General features: G+C 30.8%; 1 protein-coding gene across 1 annotated transcript in view; it reads left to right on the plus strand.

Annotated features, from left to right (window-relative positions):
- The window catches only part of GABA-B-R1 (gamma-aminobutyric acid type B receptor subunit 1), an 881,512-nt gene extending 870,490 nt beyond the window's left edge, over positions 1-11,022 (plus strand). Inside the window, exon 14 of the mRNA XM_072537020.1 lies at positions 10,622-11,022. Within this exon, the coding sequence (XP_072393121.1) occupies positions 10,622-10,855 (234 nt within the window). The 3' untranslated portion in view covers positions 10,856-11,022. The remainder of the gene's footprint in view (positions 1-10,621) is intronic.
- The last annotated feature ends 16,820 nt before the right edge of the window (positions 11,023-27,842 follow it).

A 27,842-nucleotide genomic window follows, 5' to 3' on the forward strand; every position in this document is an offset into this window, starting at 1 on the left:
ACGAAAAGGTTAGTTAGTTAGTTAGTTTGATACAGTACTGGAAGCTTTAAAGCAAAGTATAGCACGCATATATTACAAGTATACGGCACGAATCAAAATAAACTTATAAGCACTTCAGCAAGTAAACGACTACATCAAAACACAGAAAAATCCAGCTTAAGTCGAGGAGTAAGACAAAGAGACTATATTTAACTAAAATTGTTCACGTCAGCTCTAGAGTTAATATTTAAGAACACTGAATGGCAAGAATTGACACTTCTATCGATGGAGAAAGATTGAATCATATGAGGTTTGCTGATGATGTTGTACCAACCGCAGACAACTTACAGGACACAATGTCTATGATGCATTCGCTTAAAATTATCTAAGAAAGCAGGATTTAAAATAAATGTTGAGACTAAAACAAATAGGCCTGAGATGGGCAGTATTTAGCAAACTAAGCTATATTTTAAACTGATCAATTTTCGTGTATCTCAAGGAAAAGGTTAATACCGAATGTGCATTGCCAGTACAAATTTATGGAGCGAAGTTTTACACTTATGCAATATTCCGCATAAATTCAGAGTTAAACAACAGGCCATGGAACGTGCAGTGCAGGGTGTGAACCTTCGCAACCACATTATAAATCAACAAACCGGGCAAAGATCAGGTGTTCAAGATGTAATCGAAAGAATTATAACACTTAAGTGAAACTGGGCAGCTAGGTACATAGCTAGAACACAAGATGGACGGTGGACAAGACGAATCATGGAATGAAGGACCAGATACCGAAGACGCCCACTGACCAAATGGACCGACGTGAAAACAGTAGCAGAAAACTGCCTGAAAGCGGCCCAGTGTAGAGAACTTTGAAAGAAATTGAGGGAGACCTATATCCAGGAGTGGGTGCGATTGGCTGAATGATAAAGATAATGATAAATAAATTAGTGGATAAATAGTAGTGTATGATATAATGTTAAACACTAGCAAAAGTTTTTTTACTTTAAAATGTATGTAAAATCTTTAAAATGCCGTAGACATTTTAAATACGAATTAAAAATTTATCATTTAAATATCAAAACGATTTATATAATAATTACTCGTTAATAAAGAGGGTAAGTTATAACAATTTAAAGGTATACATTAAACTCTAATAACTGAGGTTATTTACATTAGATATTAAAATTAAGTTTTATTTAACTACACAAACAAAATGCAAAATATTAAACAAAAACTTGTTTTTGGTTTTATTTTAAAAAATATCAGTCACAGTCCGGGCGACCGACGTCTTTCTCATTTTTATTTGCGACAGTTGGTTGAACTTGCTATTGATTTAGTTATTATTATTCTCCGAGCATCGGTAATGTCATTTTATCAGGAGTTCATATATATTTATATAACAAAAGACTAAGATTTTTTTACTATTTCGTATGATTAAGATGTATGTTTTGCTTTATTAAGTGCAAAAAATAGGTTGAACAACAAAAGAAATTTAAAACCAATATATTAGTAACTAAGCAATGAAAAACAGACTTTTAGGGATTTAAAAATTATTTTTGATAAAGACAAATGTTGGTTGGCCAAAAGAAAGAGTAATGATCAGATTATGCAGATCCTAATAATATTAGTGAATACCAAAAAGATTTTAGTAAAAACAGAGGCACAAATTTTTGTAATCTAAGACATGATATACTGACTCAAATAAGAAATAATTTAAATTTGATATACAATAAATATAAGAATAAGCCTAAAAAACAAAAAATTAATGGGAACATGTATAAAGATGCAAAAAAAAAGCAATGCTAAAGATATATATCACTTACAAACAATAAACAAAACAATATGAAAGGTTATGGGAAACACGTTAAAAAATTTTAATCTTAACAAAACAATAGTTTGAAGGTGTTGAAAATAAAATTAAATAGCAGCTAATGCATGCACTCTAAATAAGGTTTCTCAAGAAATTAACGACAAGTTCCACGAAATTAGACTAGAAGATACCAACAACATAAATGATTGCTGGGAACAAATAAAAACGACAATAACCACTGCATCTCGAGAAAATCTTCTAAGACGACCAACAGTTAAAAATGACTGGATGACACAAGACATCTTAGATCTAATGGACGTTCGGAGGCAGTATAAATCCATAAACAGAGAAAAATACAATGAAATACATAAAGAAATCCGTAAAAGAATTAAAGTAGCAAAAGACCGATGGCTACAAGAATCCTGTTTAGAAATTGAGAAACCGGAGCAACAACACGACAGCTTTCATTTGCATAAAAAAACTAAAAGAATTAACAGGCAAAAGCAGAACTTATGGGCAAAATATATTACAAGACTCTGGTGGTAGAATTTTAAGTGATAAAAAAGAGAGCTGTACCGAATGGGAAAATTACATAATAGAATTATTTAACGATGACCAAAGAATCTACCAAGAAATAACATCTAACCGAGATACAGGCCCACCGATTGTAATCTCAGAAGTTCAGAAGGCTATCGATCAAGCGAAACGAAGGAAGGTTTCTGGTCCTGACGAAATACCTGCAGAATTGTTAAAACTATTAGATAATGAGAGTGTTGCGATTATCACATCCTTCTTTAATAAGATATACAGCAGCGGCAAATTACCAGACAACTGGTTAGAATCGATATTTATAACTATTCCCAAGAAAAAGAATGCCAGACAGTGTAGCGACTATCGACTTATCAGTTTAATGAGTCACACGCTCAAAATTTTTATGAAAATATTGCATTGTCGCATATATAAACTTTGTGAGGGGATAACTGGTGATGAGCAATTTGGTTTCCGAAACGGTATGGGTACTCGAGAAGCTCTTTTTTTGCATGCGAATACTCTTACAAAAGAGCATTGAGTTTAGGAAAAATATTTACGTATGTTTTATAGATTTCGAAAAAGCCTTTGATAGAGTACCACATACATTATTATTTCAATGCTTAGACTCAGTTGGTCTGGACACGTATGACATTAGATTGCTTAAAAATCTTTACTACACTCAGACTGCTTGTGTTAAGGTGGACCAAGAGGTTTCAGCTAAAGTTTCTATTAAGCGTTGTGTCAGACAGGGATGTGTTGTGTCACCGATGTTGTTTAATGCCTACACTGAACCAGTTTTTGAAATAGCGTTAAATAATCGCCGCGAAGGTGTTAAGATCGGTGGTGAAATTATTAACAACATCAGATACGCCGATGACACCGCAATAATGGCAGAGCGTCTAGAAGATCTTCAAACCCTGTTGAATGCTGTAAACAACGAATGCCCTGAAAAGGGCTTAACAATCAACGCAAAAAAAACAAAATGGATGGTGGTCGGAAAAATTAATATCGAAGACTCAGTACTAAGATTAGATAACAAAATCCTGGAAAGGGTTGAACACTTTAGATATCTGGGTAGCTGGATTGACTGCAGGGTTGAAAGTGACGAGGAAATTTCGACCAGAATAGAACTCGCACGGAAAAACTTTATTAACTGGCGTTCTGTATTATGCAGTAGAAGTCTGTCGTTGACCACACGTCTAAGAGAACTGAAGTGCTATACTTTGTTCTATGGATGTGAAACCTGGACAACAAAAATAAAAAATCTCAACTCAACAAATTAGAAGCGTTTGAGTTATGGTGTTTCCGTCGCATGCTCAGAATCCCGTGGACAGCACACATATCTAACGAACGCGTGGTAGAGACCGTGCACAAAGAGCGGGAATTGATCAACATCATCAAAATGAGAAAGGTCCAATACTTCGGTCATATAATGAGAGGACCTAAATATCGCTTACTCCGGTTAATCATTCAGGGCAAAATCGAAGTAAAAAGTTGGGTCGGAAGAAAACAACTGTCCTGGCTGCGTAACATTAGACAATAGACAGGTCGAACGGTCGAGGAACTGTTTCATCTAGCTGCCGACCGAGAATCATTTCATCAGCTTGTCAATATGACGATAGCCAACGCTTGAATACAAGCACGGCACACAAAGAAGAAGATAATGCAAAATAGTTTACTAGAGAAACCAAACATAAACCTTCCTAATAGACCAATAATTTAAACGTGTTAAAAAGACATTAAAATACCGAAAAATACAAACTGGTTAGACAAGGAAACCAAAATATACCTTTTAAAGCTTATAAGAAACTTTTACACTAAGGTACATTACATTAGCAAAACCAGTCAACACTATTTAAGAAAAAAGATAAAAAATAAGCTCAGGAACCAAGACATTGATGGCAAAACGAAGTGAGACGTAAAGAAGTAGCAACCTTATAGAAAAAAAGAACCAAACTCACTAAAAAAAACAATCAGGAATCCATAAGAAAACACGTTAGAAAATTAAAAAATCCTTAATCAAGCTATAGTTTGAAGATGTTGGGATAAAGATAAATAACTAAAAATGCGAACTAGTTAGACTGAGAAACTAAAATAAAATATAAAAAAGATGGATTAAGCAAAACAGAAGATTTCTACACCGAGATATAATATAACATCAGTTAAGTTAATCACATTTTATGTAAAATAATACAGATCAAAAATAAGCACAGAAATCAGCAGATTAATGGACGTAAATAGATAACACAGGAAAGAACGCTGAATTTAAACTTTCACATTACAAACGATCTACAACATTTAAAACTGCCCTTTTTTAATTATATTAGTAAGTTTTTCAAAACTACCTATCTTCTGCTACAAATTACACTCAAAACCATCTTCTTTGAGACATTTCCAGTGACGTGCGATCGTTTGTGATGTAAAAGTTTAAATTCTGCGTTTTTTAGTCATATTTGAAATGCCTCATATTTGTTGCCACAACTCAAAACTCAAATATTATGTTATAAATTTTACTATGACTGGTCCAATAAAGTAATAAATTTTATTGATCTCACGAGAATTTAAAAAAATTGAAAAAATCGCGAAATGTTTATTTATTGGACAGATTTATAGAAATTCACCAGATTTCTGGCAAAATACAAAAATTGCACAAAAAAGCTGCGTTCTTCGTCTTTTAAACGTAATTTGATTTTTGTCGATAGCATACTCTGATCAAAAGATATCGAATTTTTACCGTCAACTTGATACAAATTTTTTTAACATTCATTTTGCGCGCGCAACTGACATTCAAAATCGCCAGTCGCTTTAAGCGTTGGCGTTGTTTCTGAGAGAACAGTTCATTCCACAGAAAAAGTGCTATGTAACATTTTTGCTCAAAATTATCTTATCTCCATTTTTTATTTGACACATTTTTTTTACGACGTACAAATTTATGATAAATCGATTTTTTTGAGTTTTTACCCCTCCACAAGGGGGGTTTTAGGGGGAAGCCCAGGAGTAAAAGTGGTAAACATTTTTTTTTATTTTTTTAGGGTCGCAAAATTCATATTTTTGGCAAAATTCAGATTGTATTTGATTTCACGTATAGTGCCTTAGTATATTTGCCTATACGTATTTCATTCTAGCAGGAATCCTCAGAGCGACTAGAAGAGAAGCTCTAAACGTGAAAACAATCTTTTTCGTCGAAAGAAGCAACAATAAAATGGCTTCAATTTGGACGCTATAGCAGCATCTGATTAGGAATCTCGAAAGTAGAAATACTAAGATTTCTATTGACCAAACCAAAATTCAGATTTTTCTTTTAATATGTGTCTTTTATTTACAAGGGAAAACATCAGATAATATAAAGAAACTAGTTGATATAATTAGAGTTAGAGTAAAAGGTGAAAAACCTCTTCATTGTAATGATGTAACGAAGAAAACCAATCAAAAAGTATTGTTTCTCAAAATTGTAAAACTTCTGAAAAAATATGACCTTACATTTAAGGTTAATCGGCCAAAAAACTGCACTTATCTTAACAATTACATTCAAAATGATATTTTACATTCTGCCACATTGGTACAAAAATGTAAGGGATATTTATAAGGAAGTGAAAGGGCAGCCTCTTACTGTGATTGCAGACGAGACTTCTGATGTCATAAGAGGATGTTGACACTGTATGCTTTAACGGAGCTTTAGCGATATTAACTGGTGTACAGAAAAGATGTTAAAAGAAAAATATTAAAATTTTATATATTAATTTTCTTAATTTAGCATTGGTAACTGCTTGCGATAATCATATTCAAGATTGTCGATTTTTTTCTGTTTAGTGTCGAATGGACACTAAATACAAAAAAGAATGGAACAACCAAATAAGCAGAATTGGGAAGAGCCGTGTGGTCAAAATAGCAAGAGATAAATCTCCAGTCTGTAGAAAAATTATCGGACGACTGCGCAAAAGATTGAGTGACAACTTTTCATAGAGATATTAATCCGCCAATGAACAAGCATAATTGCTCATAAAGAGGAAGAAGAAGAAGCCAATTGGTTTACTATTATATTAAAGGCAATCCAAAAAGCCACATTGTTTTTAAAGATATTGTGAACGCTACAAATAATAATAATAATAAGTTAAAACTTTAAAATCTTTATCTGAAACACGTTGGTTGTCGTGCTGAAGCAGTTTCTGGTCAAATAAAATCCTCTGATTTTATTATGAGTTTGGAAAAAATGGATTCAATTTTGCAAATATTTGTCAAAGCTAGAAAATTATTTCAATGACCAGACATAGATATTTGTTAAGCTATAGAAGTAGTTTTAAACTTAGCGCTTGCTTTGGAGAAATGAAGGATCGAACCATCTATATTTGATAATATTTATTCCAAAGTAAAAGACACTTGTGACAAGTTTTACATATGTGAGAAAGCTCAAATTACTACGCCGATAAATCGTAAAGTTTCTACTAAGTAGATTAGATAATAATGCTGAAAATGTATTTACAGTCAACGATAAAAAAGAAATGAAACTCTCTGCATTTTATCTGCTTTTAGACTGAGTGGTTCGGTTATTAAACGATAAATTTAACCAAGAATAAAATTATTTATTCAGTAGAAAAGCATATATCGTTAAATAACGATGAGCTACGAAATCAAGATTAAATATTTACTTTAGAACATTTTGATTTAAATTCTTTAGAATTAGAAGCTGAAGTAAGACTTTTACAAAACAAGTAAAAGTAAAAATTTTCCACCTTCGACAGCTCTCGAGCGGCTTGATTGAATGTCTGAGCATTAAAAAAATCGATGTTTCCAGTGTTGTGTTTAATTAACTAATGGTAAAATTTGCCATAATTCCTGTAATAAATTGTACTTGTGAGTGAACGTTTTCTAAGGTGAGCGTAATAAAATCGATACTTCGATCGACAATACTGCAAGACTGTTGGAAATATCTAATGGTGCCTTTCGTTAAACAAAAACTTGATCTTAATATAGATAAAGATAGTGTAGTTGACGAATTTTAAAAAACCGTACTCTTCCACCGACGAATTGTATTTTAATGTTTTGTTATAATAAATTTCTCTTCGGGCTCGAAGAAGCCTAAAGATCACGAGGAAGATCTTCAACAAGATGGATCGATCAAATTACAAGCATGTGCAAAAGACCTATACATGAGTTAAAAGAAATGACAAGAGACAGCGATCTTTCGAGACGGAAAATACACGACACCACGATGACCACTACACTCCCTTCGGAGTATCAGGATTGAAGAGAAACAGAATAAATTTTTAATGTAAATCTGATTTTTTATTGTATTTTTTATATCTGCGACTCTGACAACGCATATTTTTTTATGAACACGCAATAATTTAATACAAAAATAAACGTAATTCATTTCATAAATTTACTGTTCTAACAAATATATTTTAAGTTTAAAAAATTATTTGAAAAAATTGTAGTTGTTTTTCGTATATGAAAATATCATGGTTGTAAATGAAAATTAAAACACACTTATAGTCCAGTGGTCAGAGACGAAAATGACATTCAAACTCTAAAAATCATATGAACAAGCTGCATTTTGTCGAGAATAATAATTTTGAGTCCCCAAAAAAGATTCAAATAAGTTTACCAATTTACTCCCGGGCTTCCGCCTAAAACATCCCTCGTAGTGGGATAAAAACGCAAAAAAATCTATTTACCAAGAATCTGTACGCCGTAGAAAAAAAATTTTTAAATAAAAAATGTTGCTGAGATAATTTTAAATAAAAATGTTAATTATTACTTTTTGTGTGAAATAAACTGTTCTCGCAGAAACAACGCTTAAAGCGACCGGCGATTTTGAACGTCAGTTACGTGTGCGAAATCAATGTTCAATAAAATTTGTATCAGCTCAACGGTAAAAATTTGATATCTTTTGATCCAAGTGTCCTCTAGACACTTTCGTATGCAATTTTAGTATTTTGCCGCTTTAAGTAAACTTAGATTTTCTAAAAGTGTTAAATAAATAAACGTGACGCGATTTTTGCCATTTTTTATGATTTTCGTGAGATCAATAAAATTAATCCCTTTTATTGACGGGCCACTATAAAGTTTCGATAACTAAAGTCTAACCTTTAAAACCTATAGCATGAAAATTCAGTTTTGAGTTTTGGCAACAAATGTGACACATTTCAAATATGCTTAAAATGCGCTGAATTTAAGCTTTCACATAACAAACAACCTAAAACGTTTAAAACTTTTTCTTTAAATAAAACTAGTATGCTTTAGTAGGCTAACAGAAGAAATTCAAATCCGTCGAGGAGTCCGGCAGGGATGCATCTTGTCGCCGCTTTTATTTAATCTGTATAGTGAAGCTATTTGTGAACAAGCACTCGAGGAAGAAGATCTTGGTCTGATAATAAATGGTCAGACGATCAACAATATAAGGTATGCTGACGATACGGTTCTCCTAACGGGAACGCTAGTAGAACTACAACATCTCGTTCAAAGTCTCAATATATACTGTAACAGTTACGGCTTGTTACTAAAAAAAAAACTAAATTTATGGTAATCACGAAATCAAAGAACATCAGAGATAATCTTGTAATAGACAATACAACGATTGAGCGTGTGTCCTGTTATAAATATCTAGGTGCTTGGATCACAGACGATACTGATCAAACAAAAGAGATTAGATGTAGAATAGAAATCGCTAGATCAGTCTTTAATAGAATGCGCAAACTCTTTTGCAATCGTGATATCAATATAAAGTTACGAATACGAATGCTGCGGTGTTATGTCTTTTCTACCCTGTTGTATGGAGTAGAGGCTTGGACACTAAAACAGTTGACCACAAAAAACATCGAAGCTTTCGAGATGTGGTGCTATACGCGCATTCTCAGAATATCATGGATGGACCGCGTCACTAACACGCAAGTACTCCAAACTTTAGACAAAAGATGCGAAATTCTAAATGAGATAAAAACTAGAAAGATGGAATACTTGGGGCAAATTAAGGGCAAAAGAAGTGTGGGAAGAAGAAAAATATCGTGGCTTCGTAATCTACGTGAATGGTTCGAGTGTAGTTCGATTGAACTTTTTAGGCGCGCTGCTAACAAAGTCGCAGTGGCCATGATGATTTCCAATCTCCGCTAGGAGTGGCACGAGAAGAAGAAGTACGCTTTTCAAAAGAATTAAACTTCTGCTATAAGCTACACCCAAACGTATTCTTGGAGGCATTTCCTGTGACGTGCGATCGTTTGAAATGTAAAACATTAAATTCTGCGTTTTTTATTCATATTTCAAATGCCTTATATTTGTTGCCACAACTAAAAATTGATATTTCTTGTAAAAAAGTTTTAAAAAATAATCTCTAATTATACTACGACTGTTTATTTATTTCAAACCTTTATAAAAAGTTAGTTTATTCGCTGCAAAATAAAAAAACTACACACGAAAGCTGCACTCCTTATCTTTAAAATGCATCTTGATTCTTGACGATAGGACGATTGGATCAAAAGTTATCGAATTTTTACCGTCAAGCTTATACAAATTTTATTGAATAATGATGTCGCGCACGTAACTGACATTTAAAACCGACGGTCGCTTCATAATCGTCGCTTCGTTGTTTTTGAGAGAACCATTTATTCTACACAAAAAGTGCTACTAAACGTTTTTGTTTAAAATGATCTCAGTTAAATTTTTTATTTGAAATATTTTTTTATACGACGTACAGATTCTTAGTAAATCGATTTTTTTGTGTTTTTATCCACCTAGAAGGGGGGATTTAGAGAGAAGCCGGGTGTTACGGATGATAAACTTTTTTACATCTTTTTTACGGTCTCCGAATTATTATTCTCGGCAAAATTTAGCTTGTTCGTATGATTTTTAGGAGTAAACTATCTGACAACTGGACTATTAAAAAACCTGGCCACGCCTATGGATCACTGATGTGATAATACGAATAGCGACACTAAAATCAAAGTGGGCACAAAAATAATGATGATGAGTGTACCATTAGCAGTAGGCTCAGTGCTTTACAGAGATTCGACTTTAGTGTCTTCTATGGAAATACTGTGAGATATGATTGACTAACAATAAATGCTTTGATATTGAAGACGATTCTGTGCTAAAAGAATTTAATTAGCATAAATGAATTGCATTGGCTCGATATTCGGTATTTAGATAAAAGAACAGTGCAAAATATTAATTGGCTTAATAGATATTACAGTCAAAATAAAGAGACGAAACATTTTTACTTACCTTTACCGAACAAAAATGTGATCGTTTTTTAAATTTTAGTAAAATCTCCTCTTTTAAATTAAATGTCTTGTTCTTTTATTTTAGAAAGAAGAAAAGATAAAACTTCTTAAAGATCGTATAGCCGAAAAAGAGAGCGGTACAAAAGGTGGACTGCTAACGCCATCTACTATCACACAAGGTAAGGACTGTCTCATAGTCGCAGATTTCATCACCGACGCAGGAACTTCCGATTCGGCATTTGGCGGAGGGCACTCGGTGTACACTAGATCCTCGAGGTGCAGTCAGTCAGATATTGAATTTAGCGAAAGTTATTTGTAATTAGTACACCCAATTCTCCTTAAAACTTATAAATTCCTTAGTTAATATTGAATAATTGTTTTTACTATTTAAATGCTCAGATTCTATGAAAAGTTAATTTCGTTTCAAAATTTAGTCATACGGACTTTCAGCTACAATAAGTCCGAATGATGCAATACAATTCTTTATACCATAAGGTAAAAGAAATAATAAGTTAGACTTACTCACAATCAATTTAATTTAACTAATCGGACGACCGGTTTCGCTTTCTATAATATGCAAAGCATCTTCAGGTCACGATACAAAGTTAAAATGCTGAAAATAATAATAATGGATTATTATTTTCAGCATTTTAACTTTGTATCGTGACCTGAAGATGCTTTGCATATTATAGAAAGCGAAACCGGTCGTCCGATTAGTTAAATTAAATTGATTGTGAGTAAGTCTAACTTATTATTTCTTTTACCTTTTGAAATGGACTCACACAAGCAACACATTCTTTATACCATCTTTATAATAAAACAGATCTATCATTTTACTAAGATTTGTAAATGTATGTCAATTCTAAGAACCCTTTAACAGATCTTAATTTCTCTGTTAATTATTCAGCTTGATTACAGTAGTTTATATAAAAGGTATACTTACATAATTATCGTCTTCATTTTAATTTATATACATCTAATATTAGACGACCAAAGTAACATAAGTAGCCTATTGTAGAGTGCAATAATATATTTTTTAGACTTTCATTTGGATACTAAATGAAACTTCTTCAATAATATCAGAAAATATTAATCAAATCCTTAGTACTGTGTATCGGTTTCCTCAATTCTGAATTTTAACAAAAACGAATATTTTGGTAACGCGACGCCTCGTCTCCCTACGCCTATATTCTTCGTTTTAAAAATCATATTATGATGCCTCTTCAAGTATGACCAATGTGCAATTATAAATTAATATCATGATCTTCACTGTAACTTAAAAGACTTTTGACTTTCTCAAGGCAAGCAAATATCTTAGAAATTGAAACGATGACTCTCCTACGAGCCCAAATCCTGACTGTATAATGATTAACTAGTTATATTTCTGAATTTGGCTATTATCTTGCTCCATTAATATTAATTCCACTATAAACTATTTTCATTAATGGCATCTTGGCCACTTATTGTCGTAATGACTCACAGATATATCTAAACTCCAGATTTTACCTGATGCCAACAAAGCAATATTGTACAAAATATGTTCTACAGTGACTAGTTGACAGGGTGTTTGGACTATCTTTATTATCTGGGTAGTAACCAAGAAGTGCTAGAAAAAGTAGAAGTTACAATCTTCCAGAAAGTTATCCTCAGTTTAATAATAAAGACTACAACATTCTTTCTACAACTTTAAGATACAGGAAATATCAGGAAAAGGAAATTGAATTAAAACTAAATGTTTTATAGAAAAAATGGATAGTAGTGAGCAACAATATCTAGTCAATAGTAATCAAGATAAAATTACAGTAAATAACAATGCAGTTTAGTGAATTACCACTCATCAATTACTTGGTTGGAAGTATACATGGAGTAGTAAGAAAGGAAAAACATCACTGAGAATCATTCTGGAAAGAAATAGGTCATGAAACATGATATAGATTATAGTATAGATAGTATTAAGTAATATATTGTAGATATTATAATGATTCATATGAGGGCAACGTACAAAAATTAAAGTCGTTACAAAAGTGCTTAGCATAGAGCCTAAATAAATAGACCAAACAACGGAACAACTGCAAATGACTCCGGAAAATGAAATGAAAAATATACATCTCATCAGAGTCTCTCATACTCTAATCAATCGGCGCTCTGAGTGCATCGCTCGACCCGGAATCTGCGTATTTATTTTTAGGTAAGGCAATGAAGCAATAAAAAAGTGCATTTCGAAATGATGAAAAATGATTCATTTGTGATTTGGAAATATTTGACGAAAATGTCTTTAAAATTACTACTCGGGAAATTTTGGGGTCACAACACGAATATTATGATGGCGGTGGTCTCCGAGGTACCTAGTGCACCTATAGGGACGCACTATAGTTTTGTGAAAATTCTATACAAAATCAGAGCAAAATTGTTACTTGAAGAATGTTGGGATCGCTGAACACTAATATGATGTTGGCGATGGTGTTCGTGGCACCTGGTGCCCAGAAGGGGCATCGTCTCCTAGTTTTTGTAGAAATTTGATACAAAATTAGTGCAAACCAAACTCGTTATTCGGTGGTTTTTGGGATTGCGAAATACTAATATCATGTCAGCGATGATGTTCAAGGCACCTGGTGCGCAGGGCGGCCTTGGGTTCTGGAGTTTTGTGGAAATGCTTTACAAAATCAGTGCAAACTTGTTACTCGGTACTATTTGGGGTCGCTGGAGATTTATATGATGTCGGCGGTACTGTGCGAGGCACATAGAGTACAGGGCAGCTTCGGGTTCTGCAGTTTTGTATAAATTTGATATAAAAAATGTTTAAACTATTTAATCAGGGGTTTTGAGATCGCTGATCACTAATATTATGTCGGCGATTGTGTACGAGGCACTTTGTCCTCAGGAAATGGCTGGTCTTTTGGAGTTTGTACATCGGAGACCATCACCGTTATAATATTCGTGATCCGCTACAAAAATTTGGTAGGTTTCTGGCTTTTTATCACTTCACTTTCTATTTAATATTTGATTTTTATTATTTTTGATTTCATTACTGCTCTTTTGATTTAAATTATATATTTGTTTATTGTTGTCAAAGGCAACCGTTTTTAAAATCTCGTGACAGAGTTTCAAAGTAGTTTCTTAGCCATGAACAACTTTATGATCAGACGATAGTTTATGTCTCATAAAAAAATACTAGACCACTTTTAGTGAAAGCTACTTTTTTTCGATCTAACTTCCTACCGGCTGCCCTTAGGCATACAGTGGCTAAGACATGCACACACGTAGTACCGTCAGGTCAACCTAAGAAGATGATGTTCCTCTTAAAATATCTGAAGAGGTCAGTGAAATAAATGTTCCACGTTCAAGGCCTCTCAGCAACATGGAGCCCCGCTTTGGGCACAATGTGATTGAAGAGTCTAACCTATACTAGCTCGAGTCGTGTAGACTATTTCTTCTCAGGTGTAAATAAAACATAAATTGCAGTAGGTGGTAGAGTAGCAGTAGTATATAACGTTTCATAAATTAATGGTGCACGATGGAAAAGGAGAATACAAGAAAAAAATTACAAGATTTTTGGAAAACACATCGTAAATTAGAAGAAGATGCTGAATATACTTAAATGAAATGAGGATAAAGAAAAACCTATATGCCACAATGACGTAATTCCATTGGTTGCTTATTTTCTAATAATTACTTGTTTAATATTTTCTGATTTTAGTCAAAAACTGTTTAGAATTTTTTGAGTAATATTGTTGGAAAACTGTGCACTCTACAGCGTAAATATCGAGCCATCGAAACAAAAAACGTAATTAAGATAGTTGCGTATTTTACAATTAAATGCCGAGGGCTGGTTTTTCAGCGATTTTACCAGTGAAAGACATTTATGTCACCATCGTTGTCAATAAAAACATTGTTTTTAAATAGATTGTATTGAAATTTTTATTAAATTGGGTTACATGTTAGTCTGTAAAAGTCATGTGAAAGTGATTAAAATCCCAACCAGTAGTATTACTATTCCAGAGACTACTCTTACTTTTTTTTTCGATGTCTCGATATTATTAGTCCGTTTAATAATTCTATAGGTAGTATTTAATAGATTTCTTTTAAAAGGCTTCCCAACTAGACACTGCCTTTATTTAACATGTATTAGTATAAAAATCTCAAGTCTTCAACGTGGGCATTTTGTTAATTTAAAAAACATTACAGCTACTACGCAAAAAATTATTTTAGGTCTTAGAAATTTTTAAAATTCACAAATATATGTATTTTTAACGTTAACTATATTTTTATACTAGACAATATCGACGATTTTAATGTTATTCGAGTACAGTTAAGTCTAGTATGATACAAGAAATTACTGCATAGTATTACAATTTAATATCCTTATAGTATTAATAACACATCGCACAAATTGTTTGTCTATTATATATTTTTATAACAGACTACGTATATTACATAAAATGCCATTATTTGTATGACAAAACAAAATAAAAGGCTGCATCAATCATGCAACTACTTGGAAACAGAAAAATTTATTTTACTCGATATTTTTAGAAAAAAGTCGACGAAAAAGGCCTAAGCTGACTCGGAAATCAATTTTTATGTTAATCTGTGGCCTAAACTAAACAACAGTAGGTAGACAAAATATGAAATATCTGAAGTATATTAGAGTATTCTATTATAGATTAAGACAAAAGATATGGCCACTTAAAATAGGTATTGAATGCTGCTTGTGACGAGGTGTTTGTTATAGTAACAAAAAATTAAACTTACACTATCATTTTGTTACATAAGGATTCACATAAATCTTAGAAATTCAAATTAACTCATTTTACATGCGTTCGATTTGAATTTAGTTCAATGCCAAACGTGATATCTTTTTTCTCGTTTTTATAATCAAGATATAATCGTTTTCGATTAAGTCACTTTACTTAAGGCACTTTAAGATTCTACCTTATTTATTTATACAAGAACAAATTTTTGTTCATTTAACGAGCTTATTATACGAGTAAAGCTTAAGTGATAAGTGATAAAACTAAATGAACATTATTAAAAGAAATAAAAAAAAATATACGTAATCTATTATAAAAAAAAAAACAATTCAATATATCTATAATGTAATCGACACCCTACTCAATATTAAAACCCCTTTCACGAAAAAGCACATACCTTTTATGGTGTCAATTAAGATAAGTTTTTTTAACATTAACACTTTTAAAAATTAAATAACCCCTTTATTAGCTGTCAGTATTTAACGATAGATTAAGTGTTAGGATTCGTCATAAGGTTAAACATGCCTTTGCAAAAATTTAATATTTAATATACACAGTTAAAGTTTAAATATATATGTTTCAGTGTTGCCAGATTGGTAATAATTTCCTGATATGTTGTTTATTGGTCCATTAGAACAATTTTGTTAGTTCGGATTATTCTGCACAAAAATTAATAAACAAATGCATTTTATCTCTTTATTTTATTAATTTTATTGTGAATAATCAATGATGATAGTAGAAACATATTATTGAACCATAATTTTTAATGATGCATTACATAAAAGCGTACACTATTTGTAAATAAAACAAGATTTAAAAAAAAACAAGAGACAGAAAAGGTGACAACTGAGATTGTAATACGGCAAGTAAGATGGTTAAGAATAGATCACAAGTGGCCTAAAATAAATATCAAGTGAGATATGAGAGATGAAAAAAACAGGTGGCGTATGACAGGTGGCAAGTGACATATGACAGGCGGCAAGTGATATATGAGAGTTAACAAAGGACATATGACTGCTAAAAAGTGAGATAAGTGAAATATGCCAAGTGACATATCACAGTTAGTAGAGTGTGGAACATATTGTGCTGACTGAAAAACATAGTGACCTACGCTCTACTATTTTTTTTTAACTCGTAACAAAATAGTTGTGCCGTCGATTACATATGCCAATTTAGCATAAAAATTACAGAAAAAAAGAGACGAAACAGAATGACAGTTGTGGATATAAAATGTCTTGGAAGGATTGATCGAAAAATCAAACTGGTTAGATATATATCATAAAACAGATAAACTAAGAACCAGTTTTAGTAAAACCTGAGAGAAAACAGTTGGGCTGGTATGGACATCTAAAGCGAAAATCAATTTAACAGGTTAGAAGCAAAGAAAAATGCACATCAACAAAAACATGGATAGATATAATAAACGAAATTGGACAAAAAAGAGGAAAGACGATTGAAGAAATGACAGCTGTGTGTACAAATTGGAAAAGCTTAAAAAACGGATAAAAAGAAATAATAAAATAAATAACCCAAATCTGAAGGGCATAAGACTCCACGCAAAGAAACAGATGTCTTGCCAATTTTACAATTTACAGTTTACAATTTACAATTTCGGTTTCATCGTAGGTATTTTTTAAATGTAAGGGATATTTTGATTGCTATTGAAATATGAGGAATTCTTTTTTCTTCTTTTACTGCACGTGCCATATCAGAAGTATCCGACGTTGGCGATTACCATTACGAAAGCTTCTCAATCTTCTGCCACATGGAATCATTTTCCTACATATTTGATATCTGAGCTCATTCACGAATGTTTCTTAACCAAGAAACTTGGTTTCTTCCTGGAAAATATCTTCCAGATAAGATATTTTCCGGTGTTTACCAGTCATTAGCAATTCTCTATCTTTATTGATCCTCCTTAGTACTTCTCCATTAGTTTTTTTTTTGGATCCACATTTCTAATGCTTTCATTCTGTTTATTCTTGATACTCTTATTGTCCAGTCTTCTGCTCCATACAAAAGTACAGACCAAATATGTAATTTTGTGAGCTTTTTTAACTTGGATTTCTTATACTTAATTGAAGCTCTTCATCTGGATGTAAGTTATGACTTATTACTGAAAATTTAGTTTTGTTTAAGTTTATTTTAATGCTTACTTCGTGAAAACGATCAAACAGAATTTGAAGACCTTCAATATTTTCTGACAGAATTACTGTATCATCGGCGTATCTAATTACATTCAGTAGTTCCCCGTTGATTTTGATTCCAAATGTCTGTCTCTCAAGTGCTTTTTTCAATAGCTTGCATGAGTGAACATTAAACAATGGTGAAGACAAAATGCCTGACTACTCATTGTACAGATATGTAATTGTCTCCAATTTTTATGATAGCAATTGTATTCCAGTACAGATTATTAATGACGCAAATATCTTTCTATGTTATCCATTCTTATATTCCACTGCTTGTTTGTATAGGATATTTGGTGCAAAAAGTGCCTTTCTAGTTCATATAACATTTAATAAAACAAATTGGCTATCTTCGAGATCTTCATTGCATTTGTGTCAAATTCTGTTTTGGGGTATTCTTACGAAAATCTTAAGAGGGTGGCTCATTGGGCGAAATAAATGATATTCTGAGCATTTTCTAGCAGTGAGTTTTTTGGGTATTGAGACAAAGATGGACTTGAGCCAGTCTGCGGGAAGCACTCCGGTGTTATATATTGCATTAAAAAGTTTAACTAGGTACTACTTTTATGTTATCTTTATCTATTAGCTTCTTGTTTCCAATTAACTTAAAATAAAATAAAGAGATAACACATTTGAACAATATATATATATATATATATATATATATATATATATATATATATATATATATATATATATATATATATATATATATATATATATATATATATATATATATATATATAATAAAGAACATTTTGAAAACAGACCTTTAGTACTTTTTATTCCAACCTTTACTTTTGCTCAAAGTCTCCAATACTTTTAGAGCTTTTAGGTTTAAATTACCTATTCAATGAATTAAAACAAACTGAATATATGAAAAACGAAACAGGATAAGTATTGAGACAATCATTTTAATACAATTCAATTTTAATCAATAAATTTATACAATTTCTAGATAAATTTGAGCTTTCCATGAAGTAACACAAACTAGTGCCTGATATATATTTAAAATATAATAACCATGTCGACAAAAGTATAAATATAAGTTTGTAAATTGGTAATTTAAATAACAAGCTTACAGCTCATTATAAGCCTAAAAGTAAGATACGACAGGTAAAACAGAAAAAAATGTATATTTGAATAGTTTTAATCAATGGAAAAAGTGTAAAATTTTGGAACTAATTCGAAATTCAATAAAATTGTCAGTAAGTCAGTTTGCAAGTTCAAAATATTTGGTTATTTAGTAAAGAATGGCTTAATACTGATTTATTTAATAATACACTTTTTATATAATACTCTACAGATCTTTTGGAAACGAAAGAAACTCATCACGTTGCCAAATTTACTATTTCCCACACTGTGCAACTTAAGTATTGAGCTCAAGACGTACCTGAATACCACGGCATATATTTTTCGATAATAATAAAATACAAAATAACAGTTAATCTCGAATAGTTTCATTTCAGTAGTCACAAAGATTAAACTGGCTTGGCAACTGAGAAAGAATGCTAGATAATCGAGCTGTAAAAGTAATCCAAAAATAGAAACTCCAAGGAAATAGGCCAAGAGGCCCCATAAAAGGTGAATAGACGATGTAGAGGAAGATCTGACAACCATGAACATCAGTAGGGCGAAGTAGAGTATCCAACGGGGAAAAATGGTAGAACGTTATTAAGCAGCCTAAGACCCACAAAGGGTTGTAATGAAATTAGAAGAAGAAGTTTAATTTCAGTTGCACACAGTCGGGTAAAATAGTACTTCTGTTGATAAAATAGATAAAAGATAGTGGTTATTTGTTACGGTACATGAAAGGTTACGTAGAAGAAATCCAGATATGTTGTTAAATGATGTAGCAGGACTCTGAGGAGATTTGACGAAAGTATCAAACCGTGTGGTTTCCCGTAAGTTAAACAAAAAACTTAAAAACCTATTTATAAAGAACGTATAAAAATTTATTGTACAACATTACAGAATATATATATATATATATATATATATATATATATATATATATTATATATGATACTTCATACTGATGAAGCTTTAGAAATATAAAGCGAAACGTTTTCGATAAACTTATGAAGTAGTTGACTTCTTTTTTTATTTGCCAACCTGAATGACTGATTAAACCTCTGAATTCACTAGTTGAATACTTTAGATTATATAATACATATATATATATATATATATATATATATATATATATATATATATATATATATATATATATATATATATATATATATGTATATATATATAATCGGAAAAAAAATGCTCTTTGATTCAGGTGCAGAGGATACTTTAGGTATATTATCCCTTAAGGCCATTACAAAAAACATTGCATAAAATGAATTTTTGATATGTTAAGAACAAACGTCTATAACGAAACGTCAATTAATTAAAAAAATAGTGACTGAATAACTTTAATATTGTAATTCTATATTCAAAAGTACCTAACTAAAAATAAAATGAATAATTTTTCTCAGGTAGAAGTAAAACGATTTCCCTGTTTATAAGAAAACGCATTACCATTGAGTTGCGTTATTTTCCTTATCGCAGACTTCTTAGCCACCGAACAACGTTGATCGGTGTCTTCGCAGTCTACATTTTGAAACGATACCCTAAAACCTCTATTAAATTTGGAGTGTCAAAAACTAACACCTACAGTATAGATAATCTGCAAAAATTTGGTTAGAGAAGAAACTAAGATTGTTAATTTAATGAAAAATTATTTTAAAAAACTGATTTAATAGAGAAAGTAACTTAATTATTTTTATCATTAATTATTCTTAAATTACTTTTGACAATGAGTTATATTTTAAGATGTTGATGGCACTAACAACCAATATCTTCCGAACCCCACACCTAGCATAGTTAAAAGCTTTTTTATTATAAATGTATCAACGATACCAGAAACACTTAATATTTATATTAATATATAATAGTATTTTTAGGTAAAATTAAAGAACCGCGAAGTACTTTTCAATGCGCACTTCTCACGTATTAAATGTTTAATAACCTACAGAATCAAACACGGTGGCTTTTTTTGTCCCAGCAATGCTAAATTCTATATTTTAAATGACTGTACCTCTTATAGAATAGACAATGTAGTTTGTAGTGAAAAGATTCCTCTAGATTAGTTGTTTTTTTTTCTATTCATCTCGTTATAACATTAACATATGAAAGAAAAATATCTTTTTCTCCCAAATTTCAAGTAAATTGAATATTCGACAATAAACTTTTTAGTTATTTTATTAGATTTCAATAGATGTACTTAATGATGTATAGTTATAAGTAAATATTAATTTGGTAATTTTATTTTCTCAATAAAGATTTTGGTTATATATTGAAACTTATTATATTTTATTATATAATATACCGACTATTATGTTCCAATCAGGCTACACATTATAGCACGACAAAACAATATTTTTCTAATTAAGACCAAAAACTTCTCCAAAAACACTAAAAGGATTCAATTTATTTTGCGGTGTAAGCAATCAAGGCATCTAACGCACATAATTTTCTTATGGTACCCTCTTGTGGCGTTCTGAAGGTTGGTAATCATCAAGGCTATGTATAATTTCGAGACTACTGCTCTCTAGAAACAGACTATCACATGATAATTGGTGACTTTGAACCTTTCGCGCAGATTTTTCAACCAGCAGAATCTTCTTCATCTTAGTAATTTTCTTCTATTGATCTATCCTTATATTATTAGTAAAAGTAATTTATGTTTTAGTTTTAACTTTCTTTTTTTTATTCATCTTTAATATCTCGGCATTAGTGATTCTCTGCTTATATGACATGTTATTCCCTTTTCTTTACATCGTTCTTCTCTAATATCTATAATTTTATGCCGTAGGTACAGATTTCCGATTTATAAATGCCATCGAACAAATATACCAAAATATGAATCTGCTATTCTTCACTAAGATTCAAGAAGTAGTTTCTCTGAGCCTGACACTTTTTCGACTTTCAGTATTTTTAGCGCATATAAAAGGTTTCTTTTATTATTTCAGACCCTTTATTCCTGCTGGTGTTGTTTAAAGCAATATTTTTGTAAAAGGAAAAAGACAGTTAAGATTTGATTTCACGTATAGATACATCTGTATATGGAAAAATCAGTTTACTGATTTATTATCAGATGTCGCTATTTGCGTCCATACGATGCCATGTTAGAGTTGCTTCACAAGACAGGAAAGATTTATTTTCACGTTCAGAGCGTCTGTGAATATCAGTCTCTGATGATCCCTTTTAGGATGAAATACGTATAAGCGGATATACAGACGCACTATACGTGAAAGCAAATCTTAACTGTCTTTTTCCTTTTATTCCGGTATACTCTTTATGAGTACTAAACACCAATTCGCTAAGAAGTTTTGCTTAGTTGAGGAGATATGTTGTGGAATGCCATTTTAGATTCTTCATGTCTCTAAAAACATCTTTATTAACGTCTGTTTTGCCTTGCAATAGAATCTTAGAAGGCACAGATTAAAGCATAAATCTGAATTTGGTTTCGAAAAATTCGTTTACGGATTCAATATTTTTGTGTATGATCTTCAAAGAGATCCTCATGATAGTTTTTCTTATATATGTTATTGTCTTGCTATCTATGTCGTACAATGTATTAGGTCCTTGTGGTTCTTTAAATTTTTTATGTATATCAAAGGTTCATGATTTTGCTGTAAGTTTTCTATATCTGCATATTTTATATTGTAAATATGGTCATTGGCTACTTTTATTTTACTTCATATTTGATGTTGTACTACCCTGTATGTTTGAAAGTGCTCCTTTAATCCATGATACAAAAAGTATCATCGGTTATTCACTCCTGTGTTGCCTGTTAGACTATACTCCTATTTAATTTCTTGGCAGCTTCTATCAACGCTGATTCAAATTGATGTCATGTCAAGTGCTCATAACTTTATTTTTTCTTTGAAGTTCTGGTTTCTTCTATAAATATCGAACATAAACTTAATTCGATTTAATTCTTTTTGCTGTTTTTTTTTTAATTCTTTGTGAAACCGTACTATGAAGGGATAACGATCAGAATATACGTCTCCGCCTCGATATGCTTTTACCGATTTAATACAATTTCTGTATCATTTAGTTGTTAAAAAAATAATCTGATCTAATTTATAACCAGTCTCTCTTTGTTAACATAAATATGGAGAATATCAACCCTATGACGTAGGCTATATTGCACATTTTTTATTTGACAGTTAATCGTGAACGGCGCAGTAGTTACTGTTGCGATTTGCTGTTACATATTCACTGTTCTAATCTAGCTTGATTATTATTTAAATATAAAAAGGGCTTTAATTTGACATATTAACACAATTGACACTACCACACTTAAACTATGTATAAAAAGATGATTCTGTGAATGACTCTTTCAAATTCACTCCATCCCTGTGTTAGACGACTTAGTTATTGAACAAACCTCATATACAAGAGATTTGTAAAGTGACCATAAAAATCTGCACATCTATATAATTGTACAAAAATCATCAATAAAAATATTTGCTTTACAAAAAATAACTAAATCATTCTTATGTATTAAATATAAATGTTATGTTTCTGTTGTAACGAGATCATTTCCTAGACCAGATTTTTGGGAGTTAGATGTTTTTCTTTTTAACAGATACGAATGACGAGAAAATATAGTCTACGAGAAGATTGTCGAGTCAAAGCTTTGGTAGGTATTCTTCAGAGAGAGATAAAGGAACACGGAGTTTTATAAAATTCAACGATTTCGTTAACACTGAACATCGAACTTATACTCGCGCTGAAGCAACGGAAATTTTATGAAACTCTGTAGGTTTTACGCAGAAAAATATGTTTTAGTTTAGTTAAAAAGACAATATAAAAAAATAATTGTAGCGATATTAAATAATGTAAAGTTAGATGTATCGAAAAGATAGAATGGTGATTAAGGTAGGTATTTTTTTTCTTCTACTTACAAGTATGTTAATAACTTATGATCATTCTCTTTAAAAAGGTGTGATTTTATCTACTTTAGTTCCTGCTGCTTAGAAAATAATAACAAAATGCCGTGAAAGCGTAATAATAGCATGTAAAATGTCATCATAACACCATGAAAAATGTATATCTAAAATCATTTTTGCCTGTTTGCCCCCTCCTTTCTAGTACCTCTCAGCACAACAATGTTGTTTTATTACATTCATTGTCATATATTATAAAGATTGTAAAAATCCTAGTAAACTACCCCATACGCAATAAACTAAATAATTATCATGTTACATAATACTATTAACACGAAACCAAATCAATGAGATTATGGGAAAAACAGAATCAACTTCAATCTGTCTCTTCTCAAAAAATTAACATTTAAAATCAACGACACTTGCTAATAATTCCTCAGAATAGTAACAAACAAAAAAACAAATTATTTTTTACCTATTTTTTATTTTATTTTTATTAGTAGGAAAAAACGAATGATCAACAAGAAGCCACAACCAAAATACATTACAAAAATACCAGTTAAAAACCTACAAAACGACTCAACAAAGCACATACTAAAGGGTACAAACAGCTGCAATACACAGCAACCAAATCAAGGAAGATGATTGAGTAGAGGAAAACCGGTTAAAAATAAAACCGAATATTCTGAAAGCTTTAAAAAAAATGGGTGAAACCACATTCATATCAAAACTATAGGAGAATTTGAAATGATACACATGAGATTATTAGAACAACCAGAAACAACTACTGGGAACCCTTCTCAAAGTATCTGAAACATGACTTCTACGGATTACAAAAAGATATGTGAAGATTTATAAAAGAACATAGACAAGAAATGGGGAAAATTGTAGAAGTTAAAGACATAGATGGTTAAGACCCGTGGATAGATTACTTGAAAAGTCTGTTCTCAGAAGACTCACGAACACCAGCAGAACCAGGAATACCCGAAATTACTACTAATAAACAAACCGGAAGAAGTATACTGAAAATTGGAGAAAGACAAAAAAAATTAAAAAACAGAAAAGCTGTAGGCATAAACGGAATAGCAAATAAGCTATTAAAATCTAACGGAGGAATAATAACAGATCAATTAGCACAGCTTATTCACAAAGGATTACTATAATACACACTACCCAAAAATTGGAAAATAAGTATACTAATCTTGATGTCAAAAAAAACGTGACAAAAAAAACTATAAAAGAATCAATCTTTTAAACACCACACTGAAATCAACGACAAAAATTTTATCAAATTAATTAACGAGAGAATATCATTTAAGGATGACCAACAAGGCTTCCAAAGCAGAAGATCGTGTATACTCGGTATTTGTTATAGAAGAAATCACGGAAAAGATACTAGAACACAATCGATCGGCGTTTCTTTGCTTGATTGAATTTAAAAAATTATTAAAGCAATCCAAGATATATACAATAACAAAATGCATACCAGAATAGATGGGCAACTGACAGAGGAAATAGACGGAAGTACAGGAATAAGTCAGATAGACTCCCTAAGCCCTCATAGTGGATGAAATATTTAAAACCGTAAGGAGATGTAAAGGTTAGAAGAGGAAAAATAAAAAACTAAGATCCTAGCCTATGAAATGAAGACAACTTACAATGATTGGTCTATAAATTCAACATAATAGCAAAGAAGGTAAACATGGTCATTTTATCACAGAAAACAAAAACAATACTCATCAGAAAAGGACCGACCAGCTGATGTAAAATAGAAATTGTCGGGACCAGCATTAAAGATTTAGGCATCACACTATCCAGTTACGGTGATGTATAAGCAGCAGTATAAACAAATACAGAAAACCAGTAGCTCATCAGAATGTCTAAACAATACAATATGAAAAAACAAACACATTAGAATGAAAACTAAAACAAGAATTTACAAAACTACTATAACACCAATAATAATACACGGTTGAAACGTGATCTAATACATCAAAATCAAAAACGATTCTAGAGAAAACAAAAATGCGAATACTAAGAAGAATCACAAAAAATACCACTGAGGGATCTAAAAAAAAGTGACAAAATTATTACAGCATGAAAGATGGAAAAAATAGGCGACTGTTTTTTTACCATTATAAAATAGGCGATACTACTACGAAAGAGATAATAAAACAATCATGTAAGCAGTATGACAGACGATATGGTATTCGAGATAACAAGAGAAAAATTGCCGTCGGGTAGAATAGGTGTTTAAGTAGAGAAGTTAAAACTGAAGTAACAAAAAGGCAAAAAAAGATTAGGAAGGAAAATAATAAACAGATGAACAGACAGCTCGGTAGAGGAAGTACCAAAGTAGCCGATAATAATAAATAGTGATTATACAATGAAAGTTGAGATTTTGAAAATACCGTAACGGGACGTATTTCACACTTTTTTTCAAACCTTTTCAAAGTACTGAAGTAAATTTATAAAAAATCCCAACACAATTTTTACAGCACTGTCCCATATTTTCACTCGAAAAGAAAATGCTCCACGACTTGATCAATCAATTCATATAGTTCTTTCGCAGACATATCTTACTAAGACCAGCAACACTCATATTAATATATATATATATATATATATATATATATATATATATACATATATATATATATATATATATATATATATATATATATATATATATATAGATTTACCATTCTATCTTTTGACATCTATCAACTAATAAATAAATTGAATTTGCTGTGACAAAAATCGGTTGGAAAAATGCCGCAGGTCTAGTGGTATTTTTGTGTCAATTCGTAACTATTTAGTCAGGGACTTTTTTGTCGTTGTTGTATAAATTTAACAAAAAAAAATGTTTTTATTAAATAGAATGGAACGAATTTATTTTTTCGAAAAGTTATTAATAGTCAAATAATTAATAGAAATTCGATTAAAGTCGCTGAGTGGAATCTTAATTCTTCGAATGTAGATGATTTTTTTGTGAGTTTAGTGAAGGTATGATGTAGATAGATGATAGATCAGAAAACGAAAAGAAACAAAATAGTATTTGTTTAGTATGTAAAACGCTAAAAAATTAATTTAAACATAGCTAATAAACTCAGTCCGCGTGATAAATTAATACAATCCCCGAACTGTTTAGTACAGGTGGTATATGTTCTAAAAATTTTTATTAAACAATTTTTGAAAGAAATTTAAAAAATTTAATTTTTTTCGTGAAAAACTGTGTGAAGACAAAAAAGTTTTGCAATTAAATTTTCTACAAGATAGAGTAGATTGTAAACTACAAACATAAAAAAAGATTTTGCAGTAAGCGATAGAATAGACTATCGAGAAGCCTTAATTTAAAATTAAATAAAGTAATTTTATTATTTATTTATTATTTATATTTTATACAAATTATATTATATTCAAATAATTCAACGAATTATTAGGTTTTGCTTCTAACGCCATTTGTTGACGTATTAAATAAAGCATGCGTTATTTACATCTGAAAGACCTCTCAGATTTAACCGAAATAATAAATTATAATAAAATATAAATAAATATCATTTGGTAGTAAATTTATTTATTATATAAACTAAATAATATATTTAAAAATAATAATTGTATTTATATGAAATTATTTTAAATCGAAAAGTATGTTAAAAACTTAAATACATAATTCAATATTATTATTAATCCGATGACATTTATGATTTTTAAATTTTGACAATCGTTGTGAATCGAATCTTTTATTGACAAATATTCTTTTAATTTTTACTTCTCATTTAAAGTTTGTATTTTGTTAATTATTTTTTATGCAGATTTAATGTAAACCTGAATAAATATATGAAGACTAGAAACGAATTGATCAAGACTAGAGAAGCGATGTGAAGAACCGTTATTTTTGGACGCTACCCGCGACTACGCCATCTTGTGACGCTAGTTCCGTGATGACGCCATCTTGTGACGCTAGTTCGGTGACGCTCGCCTTAGCATTTTACTATAGATAAAAGGGTAATAAACGCCAGTATAGAAGTTTCGCTTCAATAATTAATATTACAAAATTAGCAAAAAAAATACTAAAAGGGAATCATTGTTTTTTTTTTTAATAATCTTTATCAGGTATTTAAAAACAAAATATCTTCAAAATACAAAAAACCCTACACATAATTTCAGCACAATCGATCAAATAATAAATTAAGTTTTTTAAAAAAAGTTATTAATTTTCAAATTGCAATTTGCAATCAATTCTGTCTTTTAGAAAATTTAATTGCAAATTTTTTTGTCTTCTATAAACAAACTTTTAATTTTTTTCACTAATTGTTTAATAAAAAATTAAGCCCATCTTTTGAATTGTCCGCATAGTGAAATAAACATTTTTAATAACATTTCGAAACGATTAGAGCAAAAAAATGGATCATATA

This window comes from Diabrotica undecimpunctata, chromosome 7 (genome assembly GCF_040954645.1).
Source record: "Diabrotica undecimpunctata isolate CICGRU chromosome 7, icDiaUnde3, whole genome shotgun sequence".
NCBI lineage: Eukaryota > Metazoa > Arthropoda > Insecta > Coleoptera > Chrysomelidae > Diabrotica > Diabrotica undecimpunctata.